This window comes from Monodon monoceros, unplaced genomic scaffold (assembly GCF_005190385.1).
Source record: "Monodon monoceros isolate NGI ecotype Baffin Bay Population unplaced genomic scaffold, NGI_Narwhal_1 Super_Scaffold_3, whole genome shotgun sequence".
Taxonomy (NCBI): Eukaryota; Metazoa; Chordata; class Mammalia; order Artiodactyla; family Monodontidae; genus Monodon; species Monodon monoceros.
This window is the reverse complement of record NW_021703780.1, coordinates 54,479,884-54,494,948: the sequence shown is the minus strand read 5'-3', so window position 1 is coordinate 54,494,948 and position 15,065 is coordinate 54,479,884. Positions and strand designations below refer to the sequence as shown.

At 47.2% G+C, this 15,065-nt stretch overlaps 1 protein-coding gene across 3 annotated transcripts in view; it reads left to right on the top strand.

The window, feature by feature from the left end:
* MLH1 (mutL homolog 1) overlaps positions 1-15,065 on the top strand; it is a 52,690-nt gene that overhangs the window by 13,934 nt on the left and 23,691 nt on the right. For 2 of the 3 annotated variants that reach the window (XM_029241734.1, XM_029241733.1), the window contains exons 9-13: positions 1,195-1,307; positions 4,044-4,137; positions 5,063-5,216; positions 10,837-11,213; positions 13,307-13,455. In XM_029241734.1, the coding sequence (XP_029097567.1) occupies positions 1,241-1,307; positions 4,044-4,137; positions 5,063-5,216; positions 10,837-11,213; positions 13,307-13,455 (841 nt within the window). In that variant the 5' untranslated portion in view covers positions 1,195-1,240. Of the gene's footprint in view, positions 1-1,194; positions 1,308-4,043; positions 4,138-5,062; positions 5,217-10,836; positions 11,214-13,306; positions 13,456-15,065 lie in introns of those variants that run through there. The other variant, XM_029241735.1, reaches the window with a different exon arrangement.

Below are 15,065 nucleotides of genomic sequence, written 5' to 3'. Positions count from 1 at the left end.
ACTTTGAAGGACAAATTACTCACTCTTGGAATAAAACCACGTTCCTAGCTAGGGAACAGTCAATTTGCTTTTAACTACCCTTTTCTTACTAATTAAGTATTAAGGAATTGTTTTTTCAGCTGTGCTCCCAGAGCAAAAAGAGAGCTGTGTTGTACAGTGAAACTTTTAAGAGCTCATTGACCAAATTTTAAGACTCAGAATTAGTTGTTATGAAATTCCTAGGGACTGTAAGAGAGCAGCAGTTCCCAAAATATGTTTCCAGAACACCAGCCTCTTTTTTGGGGAAGAGAGGATTTGATGGAAGAAAGGCGAGCTGTGCCCTCTACTCAGGTTGGGAGCACACACCACTGCCTGCAAAGCATCCTCCATCCATCCAGCAAGTGCTTAATGAGCAAGTGCTCCTTGCTGGGTGCTGTGCTGTGTGGTAGAGATATTCAGTAGGGAATAAAGCAGAAAGGATTCTTGCCCTCAGAGGACTCATATTCTAGTTGGAAAGACACAGGAAATAATTATTCCATTCATTAGTGACTGTGCTATATGCCTCAAAGGAAAAGTATAAGGTGGGGGGATCTCCTGTGGTTGGGGAGAGGGATTGTCATAGAAGGCTCTTTGAGGAAGTGGTCCCCGAGTTACAGGGGATAAGGAGGAATTAATTAGCTAGCAGTGGGAGCTTTCCAGGCAGAGGGACCAGCACTTGTGAGGCCCTCAGGCAGAAATGAGTGTGGCTTGTGGGAGAACCTCCTTTCACCTATTAGCCTCCCCTCCCCATAAACACACTCTGGGGAGCACCACACAGGAGCCCCGTCGTGGTGCCCATCAGCAGAGTGAGGGATTCAGCAGAGATGAGTTCTTTGGAATCTCATCTTTGGGACTTAGTTACTAAGATACATAAAAGTTTCGGCAAAATAAGGTCTCAGAGCCTGGACTTGCTGTGTCCTAGCAGTGATGGTGACGCTTGGCACATAACATATCATAAGTGCTTGAAAACACTAGCTAGGTGGGTAGGTGGGTGGATGGGTGGACAGACGGATGAATGGGCAGGCCCCGGGGATCTCAATGAACCAAGTCACAGGGGTCTACATTTGGCAGTCAGTTTATGGGAAGGAGCCCTGCTTTTTCCAACTCTGATTCTTTAGAAAGTTTGAATTTTCCATTTTTTTTCCAAAGCCTCAAAATTTCTCTTATTCCATTCAGAGAATTGATAGAAGTTGGGTGTGAGGATAAAACCCTCGCCTTCAAAATGAATGGCTACATATCCAATGCAAACTACTCGGTGAAGAAGTGCATCTTCTTACTCTTCATCAATCGTAAGTGAGAAAGAGCCACGTGGGGAAATCTATCCACAGGGAACCTTAGGGGGCCATGGAAAAATTCCTTATGGACAGGTTTGATTACACCCAGGAAAACCTCATGCCGAAATGTGGTTTAATTTCTGCCCTTAGTCTGCTCAGCCCTCTCACATGTGCTCATTGTTGGCTGACAGTTGGGGAGTCTGGTTCTTGCCTGTGAGAGGGCGCCCAGGAGACGGCATTCCAGGCTCCTGGGAGCCAGTTCAGCCTGCTCGCCTGCTGGCCTCAGAGCCTTTACCAGCAGGCCCTGGGCAGATCTTTGTTCTCTCCTTATATCAAGGCCCACCATTGGAAATTGCACAGCAGGATACAGGGAGGGGGTATCTCAGGTGCAGGCAGTATTTGTTTTTTTTAATTGAACTATAGTTGATTGGGAGTTCCCTGGCGGTCTAGTGGTTAGGACTCAGCGCTTTCACTGCCATGGCCTGGGTTCAGTCCCTGGTTGGGGAACTAAGATCCTGCAAGCTGCGTGTAGCTGCCCCCGCAAAAAAGAAGTAGTATAGTTGGTTTACAGTATTGTATTAGTTTTAGGTACACAGCAAAGTGAATCAGTTACACGTCTATATATATATTTTCAGATTCTTTTTCGTTATAGGTTATTACAAGATACTGAATATAGTTCCCTGTGCTATACAGTAAATCCTTGTTGTTTGTTTTATATATAGTGGTGTGTATTGGTTAATCCCATGCTCCTATTCTTCTCCCCACTTTCCCCATTGGTAACCATAAGTGTGTTTTCTGTCTGTGAGTCTTTCTGTTTTGTAAATAAGTGCATCTGTATTTTTTAGATTCCACATGTAAGTGATATCATATAATATTTGTCTTTCTCTGACTTCACTTAGTATGGTAATTTCTAGGTCCATCTGTGTTGCTGCGAATGGCAGTATTTCATTCTTTTTTATGATTGAGTAATATTGTGTATATACATATATACACCACATTTTCTTTTTCTTTTAAAAATATTTATTTCACTGTGCTGGGTCTTAGTTGCAGCATGTGGGATCTAGTTCCCTGACCAGGGATTGAACCTGGGCCTCCTGCATTGGGAGTGCAGAGTCTTAGCCACTGGACCACCAGGGAAGTCCCTAAACCACATTTTCTTAATTCACTCATCTGTTGATGGACATTTAGGTTGCTTCCATGTCTTTGCTGTTATAAATAGTGCTGCTGTGAATGTTGGGGTGCATATACCTTTTTGAGTTAGAGTTTTCTTCTTTTCCGGATATATGCCCAGGAGTGGGATTGTTGGATGATATGGTAATTCTATTTTTAGTTTTTTAAGGAACCTCCATACTGTTCTCCATAGTGGCTGTATCAATTTACATTCTCACCAACAGTGTAGGAGGGTTCCCTTTTCGCCGCACCCTCTCCAGCATTTGTTATTTGTAGACTTTTTAGAGGTTAGTTCAGACTCTTATGTGTGTCATTCACTTATCTACACACTGGACAGGCTCGCTCAGGTGGCAGGGACAAAGAACACTCCTTAGGCATATCTCAAGTTCAGAAATCTCAGCTGAGGGGCTCCAGCTGCCCTTTTGTCAGATTACACAGTACAGCAGCATTATTGAGGCAGCTGTGGGTGATGTAGTGAGCACTCAGAATAATAGTCTCCTCATTCCTAAGATCACGGCCGGTCTTCTCATTGGAAATAAAAAGATGTGGCATATCCTTGGCTCCACCAACACAGGACATCAGGTCATCAGCAGGTCATCGGTCTGAGGAGAAAAGAGAGCTGTGTTGTATGAAGATCTTCCTCTGATTTTAGTCTTTTTTTTGAAAGCAGCTCCTTTTTTAAAAAAATTTATTCTATCTTTGGCTGCATTGGGCCTTTGTTGTTGCACACGGGCTTTCTCTAGTTGTGGCATGCGGGCTTCTCATTGTGGTGGCTTCTCTTGTTGTGGAGCACGGACTCTAGGCGCATGGGCTTCAGTTGTTGTAGCACGTGGGCTCAGTTATTTGTGGCGCACGGGCTCTAGAGCACAGGCTTAGTAGTTTTGGAGCACTGGCTTAGTTGCTCCATGGCATGTGGGATCTTCCGGGACCAGGGCTCGAACGCGTGTCCCCTGGTGGTGCAGTGGTTAAGAATCCACCTGCCAATGCCCTGATTTTAGTCTTATCTCTCCTGATTTTAGTCTTATCTCTCCCAGCTTTTATTGTTTTCCACCCCCTCAAGCCTGCCTCATTTCCTAAATTACCTCCAACGTGCATTCAGATATTTCTACCACCTGAAATGCCTGGAAAACACACTCTTAACCTTAAGTACTCCTTTTGGCTCCCCCACTGTTGGAGGTCCCTGAGCAGAGGTAGCCACTCCCTCCCCTGTGGTCCTTACTGCTGGGAGTTGGAATTAGGTTTATTTACCAGAGTTTGTTTCCCAACTTGTGGCACGTGTGGTAGGTCCCCACGATGTATTTGCAGAATGAAATTCTGAGCAAGGGCATGTGGTCCACCTGGACTGGCGGGGGAAGGGAGTGGGGAGGCAGAATTGACTGCCCTGTCGTATTTCTGCTACTCGGGTGAGAGGAGAGCCCCAATCCCACAGTGAGATGCTGAGGAGTAATAATGGTAAAGGGGGCTGATGTGGATGTCACCCCAGAGGTGTTCTTCCTGAGCTGATGTCATGGCATTGTATAGGTGTGCACCTGTCACCTCACCCCTTGGGACAGATTTGAGCTAATTACTTTTATTTTCTAGATCGTCTGGTAGAGTCAACTTCCTTAAGAAAAGCCATAGAAACGGTGTATGCAGCATATTTGCCCAAAAACACACACCCGTTCCTGTACCTCAGGTAATGCAGCTCTGAACTCCTTACCCAAGACTCACAAGGAAGAGTAATTCTGTCCAGCGGTCCTCTTTGAAAGAGATGGACTTGCTAATTAGCCTGGTCAGAGTGAATCCCATACCCCACTGGCACAGGTTGTTCTTTCCCTTTTCACAGGTAAAGGGCACAGTTTTCCTTTATTCACTCCTGCAGAATCCCACCGAGAGGCTCCCTTGTGCCAGGCAGTGTGTTAGTGAAACAAAGGTGAATAAGGTCTTGCCCCTGCACCAGGAGGAACCTGCCCGAACCTGGCAGAGAAACCCTTCCTTCTCCAGGGTCTGTCCAGTGCCCTCTACTTACAAAGATCCACACTACAACGCTCCATTATCAGAGCCAGCAGTGAATGGTGAATTTGGCCTGAGGCAATAAGTTGATAGCTGGCACAGCCTCTAAACTGACTTTTGTATTACATTTTAATGTTAGAAAGTTCTCTCACATATACTGTTTTGCTCTCCATGTAATACTGAGCACTAAATAGGGACAGGTTCATGGTTACAGAGGGGAGAACCAGTCCAGAGAAGTTAAGTGCCTTGGCCCTGGGTTATGTAATGAGAAATTCCACTAGTTCTGGAGAGGTGATAATAACAGCTGACGTATGATAAACATGCCATGTACATGCAAAGTGCTTTACACGGGTTTAATCCCCACCATGTGTTATGTCCAGTTCACAAGTGAGGAAACAGGCACAGAAAGATGCTGTAACTTACCCACAGCCACTCAGCTCTCAAGTAGCAGAGTCAGCATTTGAACCCAGGTCACTCAGACTTGACCTTGAAGTCTTAACCGCTGTGTCATTCGGCCTCAAGTCTTCCACCCACCACATACACCGTGAGTGAACTGCCCACCCCCATTCTTCACCATGTGAGGTAACTGTTCTCTTTTTTCCTGCCAGTTTAGAAATCAGCCCCCAGAATGTGGATGTCAACGTGCACCCCACGAAGCACGAAGTTCACTTCCTGCACGAGGACAGCATCCTGGAGCGGGTGCAGCAGCACGTCGAGAGCAGGCTCCTGGGCTCCAACGCCTCCAGGACCTATTTCACCCAGGTGGGGGCGCTTCACCCAGCTCTTTCTCTGGTGCTTTTGCCACCTTAAATGTGCCCTGTCACACGAGAGCCCAGGTTTTTGACGGTTGGTTTAGGACTTTCCTTCAGCAGCATTTCCTTCTTTGAACCCAGCTGTGAAGGTTTTGTGGTGTTATTCCTGGGCCTGGAGTCAAGCCCTGAGTTCTTCTCTCTGCCTCCTTCTGACCTTAGACTGCCTTCCTAGGAAAATGAGCTGTCTGAAACAGAGTAGGGCGCTGCTCCCCTGCGTTCTCCACTGGAGACATTCAGAGGAGGCTGATTCCGCATACCTAGGGCAGAGTGCAGGGGCCAGGCTCTGGAGAGGCAGGGGAAGGGCGGGGCCTCTCGTGTCAGACCTGGGTTATTGCCGTGTGACTAACCTTCCCTGGCCTCCATGTCCCCCTCAGTAAAGGTGGAAGTGGTCACCCCCACTTTCAAGGAAGTTTACAAGTGGTTGGTGAACAGCAGATGGAAAATGTCCAGCCGTTCATCTTATTACAATTATCCAGGTTCTAAGTGCTTTGATTATAAACTGCTCCCCCTCTCTGGGGCCTTAGTTTTCCCATCTGTAAAATAGTGGGTTGGTAATATGATCTCTAGTGTCCTGTCCCAGTTCTGAGATGACATCATTTCTGGGCAGTCCTGTACTGTATTCATAGTGAGGATGGGTTCTGATGGGTTCATCAGAAGCACAGCAGACACCAAAACTACAGAAGTGGAAACATTTTCCCTGTTAAATTACACTGGGTCCTGCAAGCAGAGAGCAGGCTTCTGTGAGCCCTGCTTCTCAGAAAACTTTCAGAGTGACCAAGCAGATGAGTGCTTCCCATAGGAGTATTCACGGTTACCACCTGGAAAGAACCTAGGTGGGAGACCAGCAGTGAAATGAACGCACTTGGGGCAGCCCTGGGGCCCGCACGCCTAGAGGTTGCTGGAGCTGAGCGTGGGGTGTGTGTGAGCCGTTGGAACAGGAGCTGCACAGGGGGGGCTCCATAACTGGCAGGTGGTTTTCATCCGTTGTTGTTGCTCAGCACCCTTTACTGCTCCCTCCCCAAATATGTGCTGAGCCTCCCCCATGGGCAAGGTGCTGCTGGGTACGGTCTCCTCGAGTCCCCATCCCACGAGAGAGAAAAACAGAGACTCGGGAGGAGGGAGGAGGGGGCTCCTGTCCTGGGCTTGGGCCTCAGAGATGTGAAAGAAGGGATGTGGAGCCTGGGCCCGAAGGCTGAGAAGGAATTAGGTGGGCAGAAGGGGATGAGGAGTGCACAGGGCGTTTCTGGCCGGGGAAAGGATGAGGATAACAGGCCTCGGGGAGGGGTGGGGGGCGGTGCAAGAGAACAGGTGTTAAGGATCTGAATGCTCAGCGTGCTGAGTCAGTGTTCTCTATGCTGGCTGCCATTAGAATCACCTGGGAACCGTTTAGATAATACCTGGGCCCTCCCCAAACCAATAAATCAATCTCAGGGGGTGGGGACTGGGCATCAGTAGTTTTTAAAAGCTTTGCTGGGTGCTGGCATGTGCAGCCGGGGTTAAGCAACGCGGAGTCTGCGTGTTGAAGGCCTACGCTCACCGCAGAATTCAGGCCAGATCGAGAGGTTTTTATCAGCAAGTTAAGGAGTTTAGACCTTGACTTGATGGGAATTGACGGGATCTGGTTTGCATTTTATGAAGAGCTCTCTGGCTGTGGCCTGGAGAGTGGATGGAAATCCACAGCGACTTGGGACAAGTGGGGAGGGGGTCTGAGCAGAGGACGTGGCTCCATTCACTAATAGTTAAAAATCTGGAATTGCCAGCACCTGGACATGGGTTGGCTGGTGGGGAGTTGGGGGAGAGACCCAGAGGAAGGGGTTCACCAGAGATCCAGGAGGAGTCTGTCGCTCCACTGGGAAAAGAACCTCTCAGTTTCCCTCTTTGTCTCATCTTGCATGGGGCAGATTCATTTAGTTAGATTACATTTTATTTCCCAAAAGAACTCTGCATGGTCCTGACCAATGTGTCTTTAGAAGGAAGGTGGGTTTCTGGATCAGAGGGCCTCCCTCTGTTGGTGCATTGCTCTGCGTGGAGGGCTCCAAACTCAGATTGTCCCTGCTCCTGTGGGGTCATCAGAACACCTTCTTGCCCTGCCAACAGCAGGTTGCCCTGGCTCCTGACCTTCTGGCTGTGGGTCACCTTCGTCCTGCTCCCCAGCTTGTGCCTTGCACTCTACTCCAGGGGCCAGGAGAGCAAGAGCCCTGGTTTGCTGTGAGGCCATTTGGTATGGAAATCGGGAACCCTGGCGGCTCTTGCAGTTTGTTCCGACTCTGTCATATTGGACAAGGTATTTCACTTTTCAGGACTTTAAAATTACTGAGTAGTTATGTTACTTTCTGCCTCCCGAAATCCACCTGTGGAAATTGCACAGGCAGATGAAGTAAGTGCATCACAAGGCCTTTTTAAACTGTGCCAGGAGACTTTTTCCTTTTTGAGCAGAGTTGCTACTGTAACTTTTAATTATTATTTAACTCTTTATTACTGAATCTTTCTAAACACACAGAAAAGCAGGTAATACAGCAAATCTCCATGTACCTATCACCCAGTTTCAACAAACCATCAACACTTGGCCATCTTGTTTTCTCTCTCCCTCTCCCACTTGAGGGTGGGGGATGGGGAGGAGTGTTTTTTAATTAATTCATTTTTATTATTTATTTATTTATTTATTTGGCTGCGTTGGGTCTTAGTTGCGACACCCGGGATCTTCACTGCAGTACTCGGGCTTCTCTCTAGTTGTGGCATGTGGGTTTTCTCTCTCTAGTTGAAGTGCACGGGCTCAGTAGTTGTGGAGCGTGGGCTTAGTTGCCCATGGCATGTGGGATCTTAGTTCCCCGAGTGGGGATCAAACCCGAGTCCCCTGCATTGGAAGGCGGATTCTTTACCACCGGACCACTGGGGAAGTCCCTGGGGAGGAGTATTTTAAAGCAGATTCCAGGCACTTATTTTTCCCCTAGTACTGCATTATGCATCTAAAAACATTTTTTTTCCTTATACAATCACAATGTCCTTTTACACCTAATATAATTAATAGTAATAATACCATTTCACATCCAGTCTGTGTTCAAATACCCTAATTGCTCAAAAAAAGATCTTTTTATAAAAGTAGCTTTGTTCCGGAATTCCCTGGCGCTCCAGTGGTTAGGACTCGGTGCTTTCACTGCCATGGGCCCAGGTTCAATCCCTGGTCACAGAACTAAGATCCTGCAAGCCATGTGGCACGGCCAAAAAAAAAAATAGCTTTGTTCAAATCTGTATCCAGTCAAGTTCCACTCATTATATTTGGTTATGTCTCTTTGAAACTAGAAAGATCACCCTACCTTTTTTGGTTATAGTTCTTATTAGCTTATTTTGAAGGTGTCCTGTAGAAAAATGCACATTTTGGGTTAGCCGATTGCTTCTTCTTAGTGTCCTTTAATTTGTTTCAATCCTCCGTATTTCCTATAAACTGAAAATTAGATCTAGAGGTATGATTATATTCAGATTAAAAAAATGTTTGCAAGAATTTGTGATAGATGATGCCATGTACTTTTAAAAAAATATTTATTATGGCTGCATTGAGTCTTCGTTGCTGCACATGGGCTTTCTCTAGTTGCAGTGAGCGGTGGCTACTCTGTTGCAGCGCGCAGCCTTCTCATTGTGGTGGCTTCTCTTGTTGTGGAGCACGGCCTCTAGGTGCGCAGGCTCAGTAGTTGTGGCATGCAGGCTCAGTAGTTGTGGCATGCGGGCTCAGTTGTGGCTTGCGGGCTCTAGAGCACAGGCTCAGTCGTTGTGGTGCACGGGCTTAGTTGCTCCGTGGCATGTGGGATCTTCCCGGACTAGGGCTCGAACCCGTGTCCCCTGCATTGGCAGGCAGATTCTTAACCACTGCGCCACCAGGGAAGCCCCTGCCATGTACTTTCTATCGAATGCCAGCAGGAGGCGCGTGACGGCTTGTTCTATCATCCTGGTGTTAGGATTTCTCAGCAGGCTTAGCTGGTGACAGCCTGATTCCTTCACCATGAAGTTCACTATTAGTGATTAGCTTAAAGGTTTCACCATTCATTGATCACCATTGCCTGCATCAGTTATTTCATTAGGATTGCAAGATTATGATTTTCTGATTTTATCATTTCTTCTTTATTAATAAGCTATAATTTTCCGTACAGAATAATTTTCACTCATTTGTTAGAGCTAACAGGTTATCCTGAAATACAGTTCATACCAGAAAGTAAGGATAAATGCTGAGTTCTATGCCTTTGATGATCAATTTGCAGGGAAATGGGTTGGTGTCCTAGCAATGTCCAGTAACATTTAATGACTTTTTTCTGTCTCTCCCTTTCTCCCTCCCTCTTTCGCTTCTCCATTTTTCTCTCTTTCTCTTTTAGTATTTTGTCATAGTTGTTAACAAGCATCATAATTCAATCAGTTGTAGTCAAATTATTCCATCTTTGGCCAGCAGAAGCCCCTTCAGGCTGGGGCTCTTGTCCTTTTGACCCAATTCCATGAGATTTTGATAGTTTCCTTGTGTCTGGTGAGACAGGATGTTTGTAGGCTCACTCTGTACTTTCCCAGCCCATGCCCTGGAATTGGCCACTTTTCCAAGGAACTCTGGTTTATTTTAGTGGGGAATGGCATTTAGACACGATAATCTGGGATTGGGGGACCTCATTGCTACTGGGTGGTCATTGCTTTCAGGCCTTTCCAGTGGACAGACCTAGGAAATATGTATATTTAAAAATAGTCAGTAGGAAGGTAGTTGCCAGAGCTAGAGGGGAGGGGAGAATGGGGAGTTACTGTTTAATGGGTAGAGAGTTTCCGTTTGGGAGGGTGGATGTTGGTGATGGTTGCATGACAGTGTGAATGTACTTAATGCCACAGGACTGTACACTTGAAAATGGTTAAATGATAAATTTTATGTTATGTATACTTTACCACAATAAAAAAAAATCTCTTATGGCAGCAAAAAAATAAAAAGTAGACAAAAATATGAGTTTTACACTAGTATTTTTATATCAAACGAGTTTTTATTTTATTCTTTAAGGGTTTCTTTTTGATAAATTTATTTTATTTTTGGCTGCATTGGGTCTTCATCGCTGCGTGCGGGCTTTCTCTAGTTGCGGTGAGCGGGGGCTGTTCTTTGTTGCGGTGCGCAGGCTTCTCATTGCGGTGGCTTCTCTTGTTGTGGAGCATGGGCTCTAGGCACGCGGACTTCAGTAGTTGTGGCACGTGGGCTCAATACTTGTGGCTAATGGGCTCTAGAGCACAGGCTCAGTAGTTGCAGTGCATGGGCTTAGTTGCTCCGTTGCTTGTGGGATCTTCCCGGACCAGGACTCAAACCCGTGTCCCCTGCATTGGCAGGTGGATTCTTAACCACTCCGTCACCAGGAAAGCCCTCAAACCAGTTTTTAAATTATAAGGATTTAGCTGAATTTTATACTTGTGTATTTTTAATTTCATACTTCAAATTTTGGTCAGAATTGCTTCTATAATAATTCTGTAATGATATACCTGGTTCTAGCTTTTACTCCATTTTGGGACCTGTGCTTCTGTCCTTCATACACTGACTCTTCCCACTGTCGTCTTTTTTGACACAGACTTTACTACCAGGTCTTACTGGCCCCTCTGGGGAAGTGGTTAAATCCACAACAGGTGTGACCCTCTCATCTACTGCTGGAAGTGGCGACAAGGTGTATGCCCACCAGATGGTCCGCACAGATTGCCGGGAACAGAAACTCGATGCCTTCGTGCAGCCTGTGAGCAAGGCCCTATCCAGTCAGCCCCAGGCTGTTGTCCTAGAGGACAGGACAGCTGCTTCTAGTAGCGGGGCCAGGCAGCAGGATGAGGAAATGCTTGAACTCTCAGCTCCTGCTGAAGTGGCTGCCAAGAATCAGGGCTTGGAGGAGGATGCAGCAAAGAGGACTGCAGACTCGTCAGAGAAGAGAGGGCCCTCTTCCAGCCCTGAGAACCCCAGGTATGGCCTTGCGGGAAAGCACAGCTTGCCTCCTTTGTTATTATCATTATTATTTTAAACTATTTTAAAAAATTTATTTTATTTATTTTTGGCTGCATTGGGTCTTTGTTGCTGCGTGCAGGCTTTCTCTAGTTACTGTGAGCAGGGGCTACTCTTTGTTGCGGTGCGCGGGCTTCTTATTGCGGTGGCTTCTCTTGTTGTGGAGCACGGGCTCTAGGCATGCAGGCTTCAGTAGTTGTGGCACGCGGGCTCAGTAGTTGTGGCTCGCAGGCTCTAGAGCACAGGCTCAGTAGTTGAGGCGCACGGGCTTAGTTGCTCCGCGGCATGTGGGATCTTCCCAGACCAGGGCTCGAACCTGTGTCCCCTGTGTTGGCAGGTGGATTCTTAACCACTGCGCCACCAGGGAAGTCCTCCTTTGTTCTTTAATGAAACTGCCTTCTAACTTGGACTGTCACAAACCCCTTGCATCTTCTCTCCCTGATTCGCCCTCTCCCTCCAATGGGTTGGTGCTTTGGCCTGGTCTACTGTTGGCCTTTGACCATGGCTTTAGAGTCACCCATCACAGTGGCCTTTGAAATATCTTAAATGTCCGTGATTCCAAACATTATTTAAAAACACATCAGAAAAAAAAAATCAGAAGATCTATCCTTTAATTTTAGTATTGAATTTTGATAAAGCCTCAACAGCAGAGGTGGCTGGAAAGGGGGGCCTAAAATATCTGGAGGATTCTTCCATCCTACAGCAAGCTGCTTTCACTCCTTTCAGAAGAACAGTTTCTCAGTTCAAATTATGAAACTCCCTGAAGTGCATGAGCTAGTGGTGAACAAGAGCTAGAGAGAGGGGGCAGGAACAGCCGTACTAATGACTGTCAGTTAATTTTGAGCATCTTCAGTGTACACTCTGTGGGTGCTTCAAGGACATCTCACTGACATCTGTAAGGTGGATGTTCCTTATTCAGTGTGTGCGGGTACTGACCCTGGAGCTCAGGGTGAAGTCCTTTGCCTGAGGCTGCACATCCCCCTGGTGTCTGACCACTGAAACCCTGGCTCTGATTGCCCAGTGGAACTTGGGTGAGTTTTTTAACTCTGGTTTGCTCACTTCCAAGTCAGTCTAGGGAGATGGCTTCTAAGGATTTGTTTTCAGAGAATAATAAAGGATGCTAACGTTCACTGAGCATCCACTGTGTGCCAGATACTTAATATGCATTATCTCAGTTAATGCTCTTAACAGCCCTGCTGGGAAGTGTGACATTTCTGTTTATCACTTGGGGACTTAATGCTGCGAACCATTTACCATACAGCAGAGGAATCTTTCTGAACCAGGAACCAGGGTGTCTCACTCCTTGCTGAAAACCAGTGCTTCCCGCGGCACTTGGGGTGAAACCAGCCTGCCTGCCCCCAGCTCATCACTCTCCTCCCCTTCGTGGCGCTTTGGCCACGCTGCTCCAGTGCTGACCCGACCTCCCTGAGCTCTCACCCCTTTGCTCTTGCTGGTCCCTCGGTGCAGGAACTCTCTGGCTTCTTGTCACCCAGGTCTCAACTCGGATGTCGCCTCTTACCAGAGACCTTCTTTGTCCATTTAATCTAAAGTTCTCTTGCTTCCCCTTCATTCTGTTACCTTGTTTTATTTTCCTCACAGTATTTGTTGCTACTTAAAATGATCTTTCTTCGGTTGCTGCTTGACTCTCCCACTAGAAGGATAGCATGGTGAGGGCGGGCCCTTTGTCATGGCTGTGTGAGGCTGGTACTATAACAGTGCCCGATGGACGGATGGATGGAGGGCTGAATGAATGAGATGTGGTGAGGTCAGCGCACTTGATCGAGACCCTGCACGTCTCCGGGCTGAGCCAGACTCCAAAGCCCTGCTGCCTGCAGTGGCCACTAATAAGGCTTGAGGGGTGTCAGAGAAGCAGTATCTGGGAGGACATCCTGATCTGGCTGGCCGCCTCCAGCACAGGGAGCCCTCCCCAGATGTGGAGAGCCGGCACAGAGAAGCTGCTCCCTTCTCCAAAATGCAAGGCACAAAATTTGACTGAGTTTGAAACAGTTTTTTTAAGATAGTTATGAGCTGCCAGTTCCTCGTTTACTTTGCAGAAAAAGACATCGGGAAGGCTCTGATTTGGAAATGGTGGAGGATGCATCCCAAAAGGAAATGACAGCAGCTTGTACCCCCCGGAGAAGGATCATTAACCTTACCAGCATTCTGAGTCTCCAGGAAGAAATCAGTGAGCGGGGACATGAGAGTACGTAAGTGCTGAGGGCTGCCTGCAACTCCCAGGGCCAGAACTGCTAATGTGAAGGTTTGGGAAGTGCAGGAAGCGTTTGTGTTGGGACAGCCTCTGCAGTGTGCTGAACAAACCTCGCTTCCTTTAGTAACCCACAGCAGCAGCAGCTGAAAAATAATTTTCAACTGGGAGAGAAGGGAAAAAGTAGTCTCTGGTTTTAGTTAGAATTAATTGGTACTCTCGTTAAACCAGAGGAGTCAGAGTAAAGTGGTCATTTAAATCTTCAGTTTGATTTCTGTCTTAGCTAAAAGCAGCCCGGCCTGCCCTGGGCGTGCTGTTGCTGAAAGTGCACAGGCTCTGGGGGGCCCTAGTTTGTATCTGGGCACTACTGCTTCTGTTGTGTGACCTTAGACTCATGACCTAACTTTTCTGTGACTCAGTTTTTCCTCATCTGTAAAATGAGATTAATTTCACGCTTGAAGATTATTGTGCTGGTTAGAGAGAAAATGTAAGTAAAACACTTGGTACAGAGTAAGGAGTCAATAGATATTTTTATATCCTAAAGATAAAGTGAAAAATCATTATCTTCCTCAGAAATAGCTTTCAGAACACCTGAGTATAAAACTCCTTTTGAGTCCCCATTACTCCAAAACTAACTTTATGGTTTTAGTAATGGAAGGGGGCCCGTCACCTCCCAGGGATGAACTGACGCAGGGACTGAGGTGTGTGGTAGTGACTTGGCCCTAATAGCAGTCCTGACCCCACTTGATGAGTTACAGTCGTGCTCCAGGTGGAGCCATCATTGCTGGGCTCCACTGTGTGGCTCTGCACTTGAGTCTACACAGTTTAGCCCTGGCCTTGCCATTTTTCATCTACTACACATTTCTTTCTTTCCTTCTTCTTTTTTTTTTTTTTTTTGTGCAGTACGTGGGCCTCTCACTGCTGTGGCCTCTCCCGTTGAGGAGCACAGGCTCCGGACGCGCAGGCTCAGCGGCCATGGCTCACGGGCCCAGCCGCTCCGCGGCATGTGGGATCCTCCCGGACTGGGGCACGAACCTGTGTCCCCTGCATCGGCAGGCGGACTCTCAACCACTGCGCCACCAGGGAAGCCCTACTACACATTTCTTGATTAAACAAGTTAACATTTTATAGCAGTGTTGAAAGTTATCTTAAAATATGACAACCTGGACTTCTAAAAGAAATGAGTGAGGAATCCCCTGTCAGTCCAGTGGTTAGGACTCTGCGCTTTCACTGCTGAGGGCCCAGGTTTGATCCCTGGTCAGGGACCTGAGATCCCACAAGCTGTGTGGCGTGGCCAAGGAGCAATTTAGTGCCTTTCCCACTGACTGTTAGCCTCCTAAACAGCTGCTCTGACTCAGAGGCCCTTTACATCTTCTCTCTCAGTTACTGCTTGTTTGAATGAATGCAGGAAGGCCTCAATTTGCCTTTCCTTGCCTGTTCTTTCTTTTCTTCGCACTCTGGGCCTTTGTGTGTCTGCATGTGGGGAAAGGCATAGAGGGCCTGTTCCCTTGGAAGGCTATATGCTTCCTGTGACTAAGGCCTTGCAACTTGCAGACGGCGCTGCCAGTTGGCTTCTGATTTCTGTTTCCGTTAAGATTTGCTCCCAT